At 42.1% G+C, this 16,410-nt stretch overlaps 2 protein-coding genes across 4 annotated transcripts in view; one reads left to right on the top strand and one right to left on the bottom strand.

Moving 5' to 3' along the window:
• Window positions 1-62: 62 nt before the first annotated feature.
• LOC108552326 (solute carrier family 2, facilitated glucose transporter member 10) lies at window positions 63-2,848 on the bottom strand. 2 transcript variants are annotated; one of them, XM_017906812.1, is made up of 6 exons: window positions 2,441-2,848; window positions 1,784-2,190; window positions 1,149-1,700; window positions 720-1,066; window positions 417-645; window positions 63-339 (listed from the first exon to the last, which is right to left on the bottom strand). In XM_017906812.1, the coding sequence occupies exons 2-6, from the start codon at window positions 2,124-2,126 to the stop codon at window positions 92-94; spliced, it is 1,719 nt and encodes a 572-aa protein (XP_017762301.1). In that variant the 5' UTR covers window positions 2,127-2,190; window positions 2,441-2,848; the 3' UTR covers window positions 63-91. The 2 variants fall into 2 exon arrangements, with proteins under 2 accessions (XP_017762301.1, XP_017762302.1); XM_017906813.1 differs by having other exon boundaries at window positions 720-1,057; window positions 1,215-1,700.
• Window positions 2,849-2,982: 134 nt separating this feature from the next.
• The window catches only part of LOC108552325 (FERM, RhoGEF and pleckstrin domain-containing protein 1), a 31,892-nt gene continuing 18,464 nt past the window's right edge, over window positions 2,983-16,410 (top strand). The window contains exons 1-11 of one of the 2 annotated variants that reach the window (XM_017906810.1): window positions 2,983-3,351; window positions 4,268-4,544; window positions 5,215-5,322; window positions 5,400-5,622; window positions 5,715-5,838; window positions 5,922-6,009; window positions 6,088-6,243; window positions 6,336-6,496; window positions 6,629-6,703; window positions 8,257-8,399; window positions 9,057-9,281. In XM_017906810.1, coding sequence (XP_017762299.1) covers window positions 4,359-4,544; window positions 5,215-5,322; window positions 5,400-5,622; window positions 5,715-5,838; window positions 5,922-6,009; window positions 6,088-6,243; window positions 6,336-6,496; window positions 6,629-6,703; window positions 8,257-8,399; window positions 9,057-9,281 — 1,489 coding nt within the window. In that variant the 5' untranslated portion in view covers window positions 2,983-3,351; window positions 4,268-4,358. The remainder of the gene's footprint in view (window positions 3,352-4,267; window positions 4,545-5,214; window positions 5,323-5,399; window positions 5,623-5,714; window positions 5,839-5,921; window positions 6,010-6,087; window positions 6,244-6,335; window positions 6,497-6,628; window positions 6,704-8,256; window positions 8,400-9,056; window positions 9,282-16,410) is intronic. The other variant, XM_017906811.1, reaches the window with a different exon arrangement.

Below are 16,410 nucleotides of genomic sequence, written 5' to 3'. Positions count from 1 at the left end.
TAATGATCTTGACTTTTTAACCACCCAGTGGTAAGAAACTGCGACGACATTACGAGGTGATCCAATATTTCTTACCGTCGGGATTTTACTTTCAAATTAGGGTACTTTGCCCGTTACTTACATTACCGTCATATTTCTTTATCCATTGACTATGACAAATGAGTGGTAAACTACGTAAATTATTACATATCCGGGTTCCAAGAGAAATTTTCCGTAATTCTTGGGCAATCTGATGCAGAGACTTGCCCTTTGTTTCGGGAATAAATAGAAAAACATAAAATATAGTAACGAGACACATAAAACTATAAAATAAATAAGATCCGGCTAACGTTAATGATTCTGAAAGAAAAATAATTATAAGCATATGTTGAGTGAGAAATGATACATATCGCTTCAATTACATAATGTTAACTTACTGGTCATAGCACTGACGGATTCCGTGGCAATAATATGCGTTATCCATATTACAATGGAAACAAAACTAACACATTTTCCTCGAACCGCTGCAGGAAAAACCTCTGTAAAATTTAAAAGTGGTACTGATCCAAGTCCTAAAGCATATGCCGCTTCGTATACAAGTAATGTTATTACTGCTAAGATACGTAAACCACCAGTTAAACCCTCGGAAACAGCAATATTTTGTGTCTGTAATAAAATAAAAATAGTTCAACCAAATTCCACTAATACTCGTAAACATAATAAAAATAATAAAAATATACTTCGCAAGACGCTTTAATTTGTGTCCATGTTTCTGGACTGGGTGCGGTAATAGCTAAAGGAGTCGGTAGTAAAGGAAACGGCGGCGGTGATCCAGTAGGTAAAACGGTGTGAATTTTCATTTCGTCATTATGATAATTTTTGCAATGATTATTTGCAATATCTAAATTATCGTCACCCCTATCTATCGTAGCAAGCAAAGATAATAATGATATTGTCGTCATGCAAATAGTTGCCGATGTAATTAAAGCTGTTCGACGTCCACATTTTTCCACTATAACCAGAGATAGCATCGTACTAAACACCTTCACAATTCCGAGTGATATTAAAGCTGTGACTTCTGCAACATCTGTGAAAATAATAAAGGAAAAAAGAAATCTTTATATTGTAGAAAAGAAAAGGAAAAAGGAAGAAATAAGTTTGAAACTTACTAGAACAAATGCCTAATAACGCGAACAATCTTGGTGCATAATATAGGACTTGTCGTTTACCAGTACCTTGTTGTAATACCAGTAAAAGAGCCATGATAGTTAAAGTCTCAAAGATTGCGTACCAAGCTTTCTTCGACGATGTCTTTGAAACATTTGCCATTCTTTTATAAAGTAAAAACGGCGGAGATCGTTGAAGAAATATAATGGTTATGATACAAGCAGCTAAAGCGGGAACGGCTGTTATGCCAATGGAGAATCGCCACTGATAATCTATATTTTTTATAGCAGCAGCAATGACAGAAATTAAAAATCCAGTAGCTGTGCCCAATTGATACAACATTATATTATATCCACGTTTATTTGGTTCGGATACTTCCGCCATGTATATGCAGTGAGCTACTGCCGAAACAGATCCAGAATATCCGCAAATTATTCGAGCAACAAGTAATAAAATGTAATGATTCGCCAAAGCTGATAACGTGGCGCCAAAAGTTAGAAAAACTAACGTTGATATCATTGTCCAACGTCGACCAAATGAATCGATTAGAAAGCCTATAAAACATTGTTAATCTTATCCATTTTGTTAGTTTTTATACTTTTATCTTCTAAAATTTTATGAATCTCTTCGCACGTACCACCAGTTAAACCACCAACAAGAGCTCCAACAAACCAAATACTTATAACAAAATCTTTTTCGAAACAGTTTAAATTAAATTCATGTTTGATCAGAGGAGCTATAGGTTTTGCAATACCCATATCGCTTCCAAAAGCTATGCCTGCTAAAATTGCTACCATAGAAACAAAAATACTTTTATTTCCTGATGTTAACGGTGTTAAGTTATCATTCTGTTTTGGAAGCGGTTTCCTTAAATTTTTTGGTGGTAAACACTGATAATCATTTGAAATCTTGTTTATAGATGTTTCAATGGTTTTATTTGCACTGTTTAACAATATTGCGGTATCTTCTTCGTCTGACATTTTTTCTTCAATATCAAGTACATAAAGTACATAAAAATCACATTAAGAAGATTGTCTTTAGATCCTGAAACATGAACATTCTATAGAATTATGAATAAACAAGGAATTTTATTTTCATGAATTTTATAAGAAATTAGTTACAATCAAAGCAATTGCTGTTAATCGTGATTTTTTCGAGTATAATTGACTGATGTTCTTTTCAAACATAATTGAGAAGAAAATCGTACCAATGTTTTAGGCTTATTCACACATCGTCACAGCAATTCGGATTGTATTATATTTACACATTGTAACAATTTTAACACCGTACTCACCATTTACAGGAAATAAAAGTACAAAAAATGTTACTGTTTATTTTCGTTGATTTGACATTTGCGGTTTGGACTGGTAGATACGAGAATTGACAGTTCCCATGACGTTTAGATATGGAGCGCCATCTTACGAGTCGTTCGAAATAAGAAAATTTAGCTGTGCGCAAAAGCAAGGCACAGCCTTTCCCTATCAGAGATACAGAGTATCTCTCGGAGATACGAATACGGGAAAGGTAAATACGAATAAACGTATAATATTGAAGAAAAATATCGGCTCATTTTCTTTTTCGTCTTTAATTATCAAAATATCTATGTAAATAGCGAAAAGGATAGAAAATGAACGATTTGTTATATTTATGATACAATAAAGTTGTTTTTAAGCGATTCGAGTTCTCGAATTTTCTCGTGGATGTCGCTGTTTGTGTCTTTTCGTGTGGCTCCGCCCTTGGCGTGCATCGCGCGCTATACAAGCAATGCCAGTAGTTGTCTATCGGACTCGAGTTGTTCAAGGTATGTTTCGAAAAGTCGAGTTTCACTTTTTCACGAATGCGGATTGTCACGTTCAAATGTGTCGTATGTGCTAGTTTATCAATGAATAGTTCTATTATTTGTTGCATGCTGAGAACCACTGACGTTTCATATAATTTATGCCAAGGCGGAGACGTGCGCTCCGTAGGTGTGTAATGTGGTTCAATTTGGAGACTTCCTCGATCGTCACTCGAGGATATATAGAGATCGTTCATGAAATCTATGTTCGGGGTAGTAGTAGTGGGCTGAACGACTTATTAACGTCACGAGTGTCACGAAAACGATTCCACAACGGGAGTGCCGGTGCATGAGTGTTTAGTGATCAATGAACTCTGCGTTGCTGTATATTGGGGCGTGCTGCCACTGGTCTTATTAAGCCGGTAGATGTATGTACGAAAAGTTGCAACATTTTCTATTGTTTCATAATGCAGTTTGATTGATTCTTTCCCTTTAAAGATCTCAAGCCCCGCCTTTTTTTGTTCGATTTCTCATACTTAATGTTGCTTCACCATGGACGATGAATTTCTTTTTTCTTAAAATGATCTGTTAGTTTATTTATTTCTTTGAAGTGTAATTTGATATCTTATATTAGAAATTTAATAGTTTAGTATAATCGATAAAGCGATGGTTCACAGTATCAGTATCTATTTGAATTTAAAGATCACTCATTGTTCGACAAATCAACACTTTCAACCCTTTCAACTGTAGCCAATCTCTTAACGTATTCCATTAGCACTATTCGATTAGTAGTGTAATCGGTATAATCATAGTCTTGACGTAACATCGTCAAGTCTTCTCGGTAAAATATTTCGAAAGTGAATTGTGGAACGATAAGTGACACTTAACACACAATATCGTTATGAATGATGTAAACAAACGTAAGTAATCTTTTTTTAAATTATATGATATAAGCAAGTGCTCGATTAATTACTCTTTATATAACCCATAATCTTTGACTTTTAATGTTTTGCGGATATACTTTTGTCGTCGTAATACCGTTACAAAATTCTTTGCATTTTTTGAAAGAGTTTTATACGATTAAATGTAATCTATATATTTCACGATAACGTGTAGATACGTAATTTAATATCGGACTGAGAAAGTAAAAAATAAGAATTTCCCTTAATTTTAATATGAACGATGTTTCTTGCTTAACCATTTATATTGCATGTTGTTAAAGCGACGTGAAATTTACATGGAAGATATATTATATTTAATCCAATTTTTCTTTTTTGATAACGAAACAACGATTCTTTTTTACCAGTGTAAATATATCATGTGATACTTAACGTTTTGTTACAGATGACAATGTAATAGTGAATTATAAATCAAATTTTCCATAAGAAAATAAGTTATAGATGGTCATTCTACGATTCACAGTAGATGACTAAAGATGAATGATATAGAAAGCATAAGCATGAAAGGCAGTGGAGGACCTAAGATGCCTCATAGTCATTCGACTCCGGCAGGTGTGGATGGAGGTAGTAGAACTCCTCCCACAACACCCAGAAAAGCTGGTAAAATGCTTGCTGTTCGTGTACAGATGTTGGATGATACGATTACAATGTTTCAAGTTCAGGTAATATTTGTAATAGTCTTGTAGGATAATTTTATTTTCTGATATAGATAAATGTAACATATAAGATTCTAAAAATGATGAACATTTATCTAAGTTTACATTGATTTATTTTCATCGCGTTTTTTTATAATGATTGTAATATGTCTTTAACTATTAGTATTAAAAATTATATTGGGTTGATGTTATAACATGATTATATCTGTGGAAACAAATCTGTTTAACAAATGAGTATGAAATCAATTTGATATTAAACTTTAACCGAGACATAAAATGCGTGTGCTCATTTGTAAGAAGAGAAAAGAATTTTTTTTCTTCCACATTGTCATTTTGTAAAACTACAGTTATATTTTGTACTTTTAATATTATAAATTGTTGTTTGTTGATGTGTTTATTTTGCAATAAAAAATTATTTACTTTATATTGCCTACGCATATAATACTTTTAAACGAACAACTGGAGCACATAATTGGTGATACTATATTGCATGCAGTAGATGTATTGATGTATTGATTATTCATAAAATGTATACACAACATCTAAAGTATATTTTCAGTCATCTTAGAGAGTAATTTAAAATGCAATGAGTGAACTTTAGAATATTTAATGTTAAAAATTTTTTGTAACAAAATAATTAGATTTGTTTTTTATTTTGAGTTTATTTAAATTTTAGGCTAAAGCTTTAGGCAGAGTGTTATTTGATCAAGTTTGTAAACAGCTACATCTTTTGGAAGCTGATTATTTTGGTTTGGAGTATCAGGAACAACGTAATGGAACAAAAGTAAGAAGCAGTAAATGTAAATCAATAAAAAATTCGTGTATACATTTGCGGTACTGACTGATGCTATTTAATTGCAGTATTGGTTAGATTTAGAGAAGCCAGTTTGTAGACAAGTTGGATTATCACTGATAGACCCTTTATTGAAATTCTGTGTTAAATTTTATACCCCTGATCCAGCACAATTGGAAGAAGAGTTTACAAGATATTTATTTTGCCTTCAAATCAAACGTGATTTAGCTCAAGGTTTATTACAATGCAATGATAATACAGCAGCTTTGATGGCGAGTTATATTGTTCAGGGTAACAATAATTCATTTGAAGATGGAGTTGTTAAAAATGAAGTTCAAGATAAAATGTCAAATAATTTTGCAATAAATTATTAATTGTTTTAGCCGAATGTGGGGATTATGTGATAGAGGATTATCCAGATCATACGTATTTATCAACTTACAAATTTGTGCCTCGCCAAGATCAGGAATTAGAACGCCGTATTATGGAAAATCATAAGAAGCACGCGTAAGATGTCTTTTTTTCGATTAACTTTTCCCGAATATGAAATTTCGATCGAATGAGTTGATAATATTACGTTTCATAAACAGGGGGCAATCGCCGGCAGAAGCAGACCTGAATCTGTTAGAAACAGCACGTCGTTGTGAATTATACGGAATGAAAATGCATCCGGCTAAAGTAAGTATCTGAAGTTAAATATAATTTTTACTTTACGTGCACGAATACAGGAACGTGGTATTTCATATGTTATCGAAGGATCACGAGGATGTACCATTGAATTTGGCAGTGGCACATATGGGGATAGTAGTTTTCCAAAATTTTACCAAAATAAACACATTCAGTTGGGCTAAAATCAGGAAAATCAGTTTTAAAAGGAAACGATTTTTAATTAAACTCCATCCAGAGGGTTATGTAAGTTTTAGATACAAGTTAGAAGATACAAGTAATGGCGAAATGAATTTGAAAAGCTGTGTTCGAGGATTTATTTTTCATAACGATTGTAGGGCTATTACAAGGATACCGTGGAGTTCTTTTTCGAAGGTCGCAACGAGTGTAAAAATTTTTGGAAAAAGTGCGTAGAGAATCATGGATTTTTCCGTTGTTCGGTGGTTAAACGAGTGGTACGGCAGAAAACGCGTGTTCTCAGTCGTGGTTCGTCATTTAGGTATGTGAATTTGCACCAAAAATGATTTCATGTTACGCAATGTGCGTGTATAGAATAGAGAAAAAGATAATGGTTCTTTTTATCGATATGTTTAAATCGATTTATTGAAATTTTTCAATATTACGTTATCAGGTATAGCGGGAAAACTCAGAAGCAAATCGTAGAATTTGTACGGGACAATTACGTGAAGAGGCAGACGTTTCAAAGGTAAGTTTGAGTAGCGGCGTGAAATATCGTTTTATGATTGAACAAATTCTTGGATATACCAGTAATGTGTAGATAGTGCATGCGTATCGTTATGTACTGTCCCCCTTTAATGCTGGTTTTATACCATTGAGATATATTTTAATTAACGAGCGCACTAAATCTTGCGTGGGTAAGACAGGAGGTGGCACGGTCTTGCTTTTGCCGGGACATTAATTGGTATTTATCATGTCTATCGTTGTTCCAATTTTAAGTAGAATGAAGTGTTTACTCTGTTCGTTTTGTACTTTCGTGTGTCAGTGTTGCCTGCTCGGACAGGGGTGGCGGGGAGTCAGGCTCACCATCAGGCACGATAACCCGAATGATCAATGTACCCTCTTTTTGATAGTGTGGTCACTAATTTTCGTCGTTGTAACACCTAATGATATACACTGCAAAGGTACCATACTTCACTGTCCCGACCGAATCTTTACCAATCAAATATTTATCCATAGCAGTAGCCTGCTCTACAATAGAGAATAGATTACTTTCTTTATAATAATTTCATCCTTGTACATACAGTTAACAGGTATACACGATTCTTTATCACACAATATCGATGTTTAGTCGGATAACGTTACTAAATAACGTGCCCTTAGAACAAAGAGCATTGTGTTTCACCGATAGATTCATTGCCATTTATGTGCACATTTTTATCGAATATCTCCGTGTGTGCGAGAATCGAGCATGCGAAGATAACGAGTATACCCGTGTGCAAATCGTTTACGCGTAGCGTTATAATCTTAGCGTGCTGATTTGTCGAAAATTCGTTAGTTAATAGTTTTGCGTACAGAGTATACAACTAGTTTATAAAATCGTTGAGTCTTGAATGGAAAACTGTAAACACAGGATGTAGAAACATTGTTCAGTTAAATGAGGAAAGATCTCTAGGGGATAGTGGAGGGGATCTTTACCGATAATATGGTATTTTATGTACAAAAAAATAGTTTTCGTAAGATTGCCTGCTAACAATTATCATTATTATTACTTTGATTCATATTTTCCTGCTTAACGTAATGTAATTTTTTATCGTTTTGAGGGCATAATCGATTATTTGAGCATTCTTTTATAATCACGATACGGGGGTAGCAGATATCGCGGACGCGAGCGACACGCAACATTCCTTTTCATAGAAAACATTAAGGAAACATAACAAAAAAATATAAAATTAAAAGAAAAGAGGAGAGAAAGGAGGGGAGAGAGAGAGAGAGAGAGAGAGAGAGAGAGAGAGAGAGGGGGTGGGGGGGGGGAGAATGGGAGAACGAAAGAGAGAGAGGGGGGAAGAATGAGAGAGCGGAAGAGAGAGCGAAAGAGAGAGAAAGAGGGGGAAAAGAGAGACTGAGAAAGAAAAGAAAGGCCCTTGAAACGATAACGGTTTCTTTCTTACGAAACGATACTATCTTACAAAAGATGATAGGAAGGCGGAAGAAAATGCGAAAAACATTAGTTAGTTCTGAACAGGCTTGGCATTTGGTAGCCTAAGTCTGATGCTGAACTTGACTCTCTCTTGCTCGCAGGTCCAATTCGTTCCGGCAGACTAGCGGTGGTAGGGCATTGCAGGGCTTGGAGGGGGGAGGTTATCGTGGGGCCACACCAAGCAGCTCCCTTATGGGCAGCTCCAGCATCTCTGCCCACCCCCTCCTGCCCCTCGGCGATCCTGGTATGTACCATGACCGACACCAACCTCCACGAAAAATGCTTTCTTTTTCATACCCTCGCTCTTTGCCTCTATTTCGTTTTTCTTTTCTTCTTTCTTTTCGATCAGTTTTTTCTATCGTCTTTCTCCTTTCTCCCATTTTCATTCTTGAGTTCATTTCGTTCCTATTCTCTTTTTGTTTTTTCCCTAGCGTTATTTTTCATTCCAAGTATCGTACATAAAGTATCGTAAGAGTAGAGAATAGTAGAGTTAGCGTATTGCCAATAGAACGCTTTTGAAAAATGATTATCTGGAGTTTATCGGCTCGTTCACGTTTCGCCAAGGGAAAGAAATGAAAGAAAAATGAATGTAACGGGAGGTATATTCGCAAGAGGCTGTAAAAAGACAATGTCGATGTATCGATTCGCCTGAAGAAAGATCTTGGAGTGGTCGATTCGAGTGGTCGAGGCATTCGAAGATCTTTCGAAATAGAAAAGTCGAATGGAACAAGAACGTAAGGAGAGGAAATAATGGAGCAATAAGAGAAATTCTGGGAGGGGGTTAAGAGAGGGAAGGTGAATGGTTGGTGAGAAATTGGGAGAAATAATGAAAGTAGTGGTTTGCGTGGAGTGGGAGTAAGTGGAAAACGAAAGTGAAAGTTAAAGAGGATAATAATTTCAGCCCTGGAAACCCCAGCTCTGTCTCTATCATGCGGCTCGATGACACTGGATTCTCCGACGACTGTGACGAGTGTCTCGATGGGAGGGACGATTCACCGTCGCGAAGACACAGCTACGTCGTTTCGGACACTTACCTCCATCGACGTCCATTCCCCGGCCACCCCCAGCCAGGTCCCAGCACCGCGGCAGATGCTTGTTGCCAGCCAGCAACGGATTTCATCAGCAGGTCGTATCAGCCCCTCTAACAGCAGTCCTCCTGAATTTCCCCCACCGCGACCTATGCCTAGACATCCTTGGCAGCGATCGGCCAGTTGCCGCGAATTGTATGCTTCTAGCTTCGAGGATTCAGGGAAAGCGCGATCGAAAGACGACAAAACTTGCGGTGATCCTGTTTTGGAACCTTTCCGCCTACCTTCCCAGGGTGAATTAGATAATCCCGTAACACGGTACGACGAGAGTAATCGATCGTACAGCGCGGCTAGCTCGAAATTACCCTCACTCGATCACGACTCGGTACCCGAGCGTGTATATAGCAGCTCCTATCCGGGAACTTCGTCACTGTCCACTGAATCTGGCCACGAGGAGTCTGGTCCCGCGGGAGATCTCTCCCATGACGATCTTTCGCACGATTCTTACGAGCTTTTGGAACGCGAGCACGAATTTGAATACCCAGAATCGTATTCGAGTCCACGAGACGATGACGACGAGAACGAGCCAATGTCCGATAGAAGCGACGAAGGAATCGAGCACGAAATGTTTCAAATGGATTCCGAGACCGATTCCTTCGTCAAGCATCGATCCATCAAGTCTTCGGACAAGCAGCAATTCAAATCCGTGCTCGCTGATCTTAAGAACGCTAGAACAAAGTCCATTGATCGGTACTCAGCTGTGACCGCGAAACCAGAAGGTGACTATATCACCGTCGAGTCTCGAATACAACGATCTAGTACTCAAATCGAGCGGAAATTTGAGACGCGGCATGCTAATTCGATAGAACAACAACAACAGCAGCAACAACAACAGCAGCAGCAACAACAACAACAACAACAACAACAACAGCAGCAGCAGCAGCAACCGTGTAAACTTCCTCTTCCCCATCAGGAATCCGGGAAAAGAGATCCAGTCGTGTTGCAAGTTCATAAACAAAAAATGTCCGTGCTTAACGAGTTGAAAAGCCTGAAGCCCAAGTACAAGATCACTCACGTAGATTCGGAAATTTTACGGGACGAGGGTATCATGCGTCCAAAGTCGCGGATAGACGATGATTTGAGCCCGGTAGACTCGACTAATAGGACGATCGTAGATCACAGAGCTAGAACGGTCAGGGCACGCAGTATAGCAAGTTTGGAAGATCATATATCACGTGCATATGTAGAAACGGGTAGTTTAGGTCGGGGTCATAGGGGTGTTGGTGTTGGTGCTGGTAGTGGTAGTGGTAGTGGTGGTGGTGGTGGTGGTGGTGGTGGTGGTGGTGGTGGTGATGGTAGCGTTGGTAATGGTAGCGTTGGTAATGGTAGTGGTGTTAGAGACCGAAAATTGAATCGCGAAAATGGGACGAAGCTCGAGAAAACGTTAGCAAAATTACAAGAGAAAGAAAGGAGAAGCATAGATCGGGAAGAGAGAAAACGGGTGGAAAGGGATTATTCGAGGGAGTACAGTAAGAAGATGGAGAAGAGCGACTCGAGGGAGCGTCGATCGATCGAACGATTAGACTCGCGAGATCGAAAGTCGGACACGTACAGTCGTCGTAGCGTCGATCGTATGATAGATGCTCGAGAATTGCGAAGGAGTATCGAAAGGTTAGACGTTAGAGAAAGAAGTTACGAAAGGCTGGATTCGAAGGAGAGGTCGTTGTTCCGTCACGGTGATCCTTACGAGTTACGCGGAAAGAGCGTGGAGCGTTTAGATTCTCAGGGGCTGCGCGGTAGTACGGAGTATTTGAATAGAAGTCCAAAGGAGAGGATAGGTCATCGGTATTCAGAGTCTAGGGAACGTCGCGAAAGAAGCGTGGAACGGTTAGATTCGAAGGAGAAAAAGAAAAGTCCGACGAGTCGAAGCAGCACGGTCGATTACAATCAGAGGCATACGTTAGAGCGTTTCGACTCTGGGAATAAAAGTCCGTTCGAACGGTTAGCTATAAGGGAATGAGCGTCGAGAGGTTAGACTCTGAGGAGAAGCCGACTTTTGATTTCGATCCTATTACGATCGAACGGTTGAAGTCGTTGGAGAGATGCAACAACGTTTCGAAGGAGAGAGGCCACGATAGGAAAACGGATATGAGGAGTATGGAACGAAAGAGCTTAGAGAAGTTGGATTCCCGCGAACGCAGGCACATGGACCGGCTAGATTCGCGTGAACGAAAACACTTGGATCGGTTCGATTCGAGGGTAGGGGCAGGTGGAGGGGGTGGAAGAAGCTTGGAATACATGGAACACGAGATGTACGACTGGAGGCGAAGCAGTATAGAGAGGATCGAGTACAAGGAATCGAGGAAAAGCAAGGCGCGAACGGAGAGAGGCAAGTCTGAGGAGAAGCCGCGCGAAAGGGACGACTGGAGGAGTTTGGAAAAGGCGCGTAAGGACGAGGAGAAACGCGAGCGGGAACGTCAAGCGAGGCTCTCGATAGAGTCGAGGACAGACACGGTAATTGGTGTGCCGATGGAAATGGAAAACTTGAAGTCGAAGACCATGTTCTCCGAGTACGAACCGAAGATCGTCGGAGGTGTAGTGTTAGGTTTCGATGATACGATATCGAGTCATACGCCCGTCGAACGTACTAAAAGCGATCCGAATCCAGCACGACAGAGGTTAGGCTCGAACAGTAAACGTCACATACTGATGCATCAAAAGTCGATCGACTTAACTCCAGCCGATTCCGGTGACGAGGATCCGTTTTCGGACAGCGCAACCATACAGAAGGCGAACATCGAAATACCTTACACGTTGCACAAGCGACACGTTATGAACGGTACTGCGTCTGACGAGAAGTCCGAGTCGGATAGCGGCAAAACCAGCTCGAAGAAAACCAGCGTCGTTCGAGATCTTCCCAAGTTGCCTTTAAAAATGATTACGGATATTTCCTGTTTCGATCTCTCCAAACTCACCTCGATAGACAAGCCTAGCAACAAGCTGTCGCCAGACAAATCCAAGAGCGTTTCGATCACGCCTACGCGGCCTAGATCTATACTCTCGAGCCCGTCCGACAAACGAAAAAGTATTTTAAGTCCTACATCGAAATTGTCGCCGACCGACGCGAAGAACGTAGTTTGCAGTTTCTCTCCAACAAATAGAAGCCCATCTAAAGCAGGTTCGAAGACTCTCCCGGCAAGTTCGCCAGATAAACAACCTTTGAGATCCGTGTCGTTGGATAAAAATCGAACAGAGATGGCGATGGAAGATCGGCCGTGCATCAAGTCGTCCAGTCTCGACAAGAAACCATCGCAGTCGAAATTGTCGCCTATCGAGGCGAACGTGACCATCGTGACAGCCATGGAGAAACGGTCGCCCAAGGTATCACCAACTGATCCGAACGTGACCATCGTTTCCGTGATACAGAAGAAACGATCACCGTCGGAATTGTCGAAGAGCATCGGAAACGTGCAAAGGTCGCTGGATTCGAAGATGAAGCCTTTGAATTTCGCAGACGTGGTCGGAATGGAAATGAAGATGAAACTCGAGCGTAAGGCTAAATCCGAGATGGAGAAGGACAGTCTGAAAACGCCGGATGATAGTTTGGAAAAGCAAGACAGTATCGAAAAGATACCTTTACCCGAAATTCCTAAGCCAATTACGGCCGAGACTGAGACGATTGGAAAGCTTGGTACAGAGAAGGAAACGGAACCGTTGGAAAAGGCTTTGCCTATGGATTATACTAGTCGGAAGACATCGGGAGAAGAAATGGCCGGTGTAGTTGAAAAACTGAGAAAAGAAGAGAACGAGAAGGAACAGCAGCCACAGCCACAATCACAGCCACAATCACAGCCACAATCACAGCCACAATCACAGCCACCGTCACAGCCACCGTCACAGCCACCGTCACAGCCACCGTCACAGCCACCGTCACAGCCACCGTCACAGCCACCGTCACAGCCACCGTCACAGCCATCATCACAGTCGCAGCTTGAGATGGTGGAGCAAGAGCAAGTAGCGCAAACAGGAATTCCTAGCGTAGTCTCGGAGAAACCGAAAGTTCCTGAGAAACCAAAAACTCTGGAGAAACCGAGCATTCCGGAGAAAACGAAACGCATCTTGGAGAAAATAGAGTCGAAGTTTTCCGAAGCGAAAATCGCCAAGCCGAAGATCATCGATACCGGATTCGACGATTTCGTGGACCCAGTCGCCGATCTGCCTTTGGATGAAGTGCCTGTGAAACCTGCGTTGGAGTTGGACAGCCTTAAAGTTCCTGAATTCGTTCCTTTCATGTCGAGACCGCACGGCGAACCTCTACGATCGAAATCGTTATCGTTGGCTGAAGAGAAAGCACCGATCGACACGTTGCTCTCGCCGGAGGTCGAGAACAAACACTTTGTGCCAGACGTGTCGCCCAAGAGGGCGAAGAAGGCGAAACCGGAGCCGAAGAAGGATTTCAAGAAACAGTCTAAATCGCTCGAGGGTGACAAGCCACCGTTGAAGAAAACTGCTTCGAAAGAGTCACGCGTATCGACGCCCAGCTCGAAGATCGACAAATCCAAGTTGAAGTTGGGAGAGATGCCTCAGGAAATTATCATAATCGACTCGACGGACGTCGCGCCGGAAGTAAGTATCGTTCAGAAAGGTAGATCCAAGTCTGTCACACGGTTACCGGAGAAGGTGTACTCGGCATCGAAGGAGGAGAAGGAGGAGAAGCAGGATAGCAAGAGTACTCGAGCAAAGTCCGCCTCTGTCGACGACGATATGATCAAGGTTACAGCGGCGACGAGCGTGAAATCCGAGAAATCGAGGCCAAAATCGCTAGGAATATCCAAGAGTCTGAGTAGCGGCGCAGAGAGAAAAGATTCCGCGGAGAAGATATCGCCGAAGAGGATGATCGGTGCGAAGGCAGGTACGAAGCCCGAGGTAAAGTCGACGATGGAATTGAAATCGCCCACGTCGTCGAAAGAGGGAGCGGTGCCGAAAGTGCAGGAATCGAAAGCACTCCGCGCGAAGGTCGAGTCGAAAGCGGAAACCGATCTCGAGGATCAGTCGTCATCTGATACGAGCCGAGCTGCAACGCGAGAACGTGAGAGCAAAGCCGTAAAAACCGGGGAAGATCGCGTCGTGGAGAAAAAGGGAGCCTCGGCTGCTCAGGAACTTACACAGTCTTCAGTGGTATTGCGAAAACCTGGTCAAACGCCGGTTCTGTTTGCTCGTGCCCGTCTTGGTCTTTCGGAGGGTAGCGGAATTGGCGTGCTACAAAGGCAGGGTGCCACCCAGTCGCCGACCTCGCAAAGGCGAGCCAAATCGTTGGATGCTCCGATAATCGCGGTGCACAAACTTCCACCGGCTAACGCGTTCTCCAGCAAAGATGACACCGTCGATGTTACGGAAGATCCAGAGGAGCAAAAAGCTGAAGAGAACGTAGTGACGGCAGTGGTAGCGACGGCTGTTGTGCAAGGTGGCGCAGTTTCTGTCACTGGCCTTCCGATCAAACCGCAATCGATTCAGATCGAAGCATCGCCGAATCACAGGTCCGACAGTACCGATCACACTACTATACCAGAGATCTTCACCGATTCGCTATCCGTTACTGAAACCTCCGCGCAATATCTCGAGTCGCCGTTAACGGAATGCAACGAGATCACGGCAAACGCAGATTTGATTCCGTACGAGAAAGACGCGATTAGATTGGACGTGAACGGTAAAGACGAGAAGACGATGTTGGAATCGGTCAAGGTTGACGAGAGAACAAAATTCATCGATCAGAGTTCCGTAGAATCTGGGGCCGAGCAGGAGTTCTCGTTCGAGAAAACCGCCAGAGCAGAGAAGATCGATTTATTGAGCGTTTCGAAAACGATCGAGGGCTCTTTTCCGCGATCGACCGATCAATCGATCGAGTTCGTATCGTACACGAAAGAAAGAGTGCCCGAATCTTTGATGATCACCGATGAATCGATCGAGAGAGTGGTCGAAACCGAAGTCAATATCGAGCCAGAGGTCTCTCTACCACCTGTCGAGCGCGAAGAGAGGGAGGAGCCGGAAATCAAGCTGATCAAGGATTCAGTGAAATCGACGGAGAGGGACCATCTTCCCGACGTGACGGTGACTACCGTGACTGTTGCGCGAGGAGACGGTGAAAAGAGCACTTTCCCTAGACCAATCGACTTGGACGACGGTCAAGACATGGTGAAATCGCCGATTCAAATCTCCATCGAGGAATGTTCAGATGACGAGGCTGATGCTAACGAGGAGGAAGAAGCAGAAATGGATGTGGACGAGGTTATACATAGCGAAGACGATCGAGATGTACAGGAACAGGATGGTGACGACAACCGGCCGTTGGATTCGGCGGATACAAGCGAAGACACTCTCGACGCTTTAGACACGCAGGTTCACATGAGAGGCATCGACAGCGAATTGAGTTCACCGGATTACGGCGTGGATAAGATGGACGAGAAAACTCTGGTGGAGGTGGAGTTGACCCCTGAGTATTTGGAAATGAGGAAAGAGGACGAGGATGGAGCCGAGGAATTGCCTAAAGACGAGGAACCAATCGAAGAGGCGTCCAAGGAGTTATCCGAAGAAGTTTCAAACGCGAATCGTTTGTCGATCGAGAAGAAGCTCAGATTGAGCACCGAACGATCGAGAAGCGAGGAAACAAGTACGTGGACTCCGGATCGCGAGGATCCGGAATCCAGCTCTTGTTCTATAGCCCGGCCACTTGGTATCGGTCAAATTCAGCCGATAGTGGATCGTCGAGAAATCGCGACGATGAAAGACATGCGCGGAAATGGTTCCTTGGAGGAGGAGAACAGCAATGGTTCTCAGCCTGGATTCAGGCCCGAGTTGAGTTCGACTTGGAAATCTTTTCCTCTGGAGGGCTCCGGAAGCTCGAGCACCGAGGACGGTTATCCAGGCCTGGAGGACAACAACGCCGTTCAGTCTCAGTCCGAGGATAGCAACGGGCAAAACGAGGACAGTTTTCAAGAAGATCTCGCCGACTTTCCTGGCAGTTTTATTTATCCAATCGGGCCGGACATTTTGACCAGTTGTGGAACGTTTGCTCTCACGCGAACGTTATCCAGAATATCCGAAAGGTCGACTACATCGGAACAGGACAAAAGCGATTTGGAGGACTCGTTCAAGCCTAGTTCCAGATCACCTAGTTTGGACGACGAGTCTTTGATATCGAGCGATCATCAGCTTTCTTTGTCTTCCGAT

This window comes from Eufriesea mexicana, unplaced genomic scaffold, assembly GCF_001483705.2.
Source record: "Eufriesea mexicana isolate 0111107269 unplaced genomic scaffold, ASM148370v2 scaffold6179, whole genome shotgun sequence".
Classification (NCBI taxonomy): Eukaryota; Metazoa; Arthropoda; class Insecta; order Hymenoptera; family Apidae; genus Eufriesea; species Eufriesea mexicana.
Note: the sequence above shows the minus strand (reverse complement) of the source record. Positions and strands in the feature narration are given on the sequence as shown.

Excerpts from the sequence above, each read along its gene's own strand:
- LOC108552326 (XM_017906812.1), bottom strand. The coding sequence starts at position 2,126 with ATGTCAGACGAAGAAGATACCGCAATATTGTTAAACAGTGCAAATAAA. Across the intron at positions 1,067-1,148 it reads GTTATTAGGCATTTGTTCTA|ATGTTGCAGAAGTCACAGCT; the intron begins GTAAGTTTCAAA and ends TTATTTTCACAG. Across the intron at positions 646-719 it reads AAATTAAAGCGTCTTGCGAA|ACACAAAATATTGCTGTTTC; the intron begins GTATATTTTTAT and ends ATTTTATTACAG.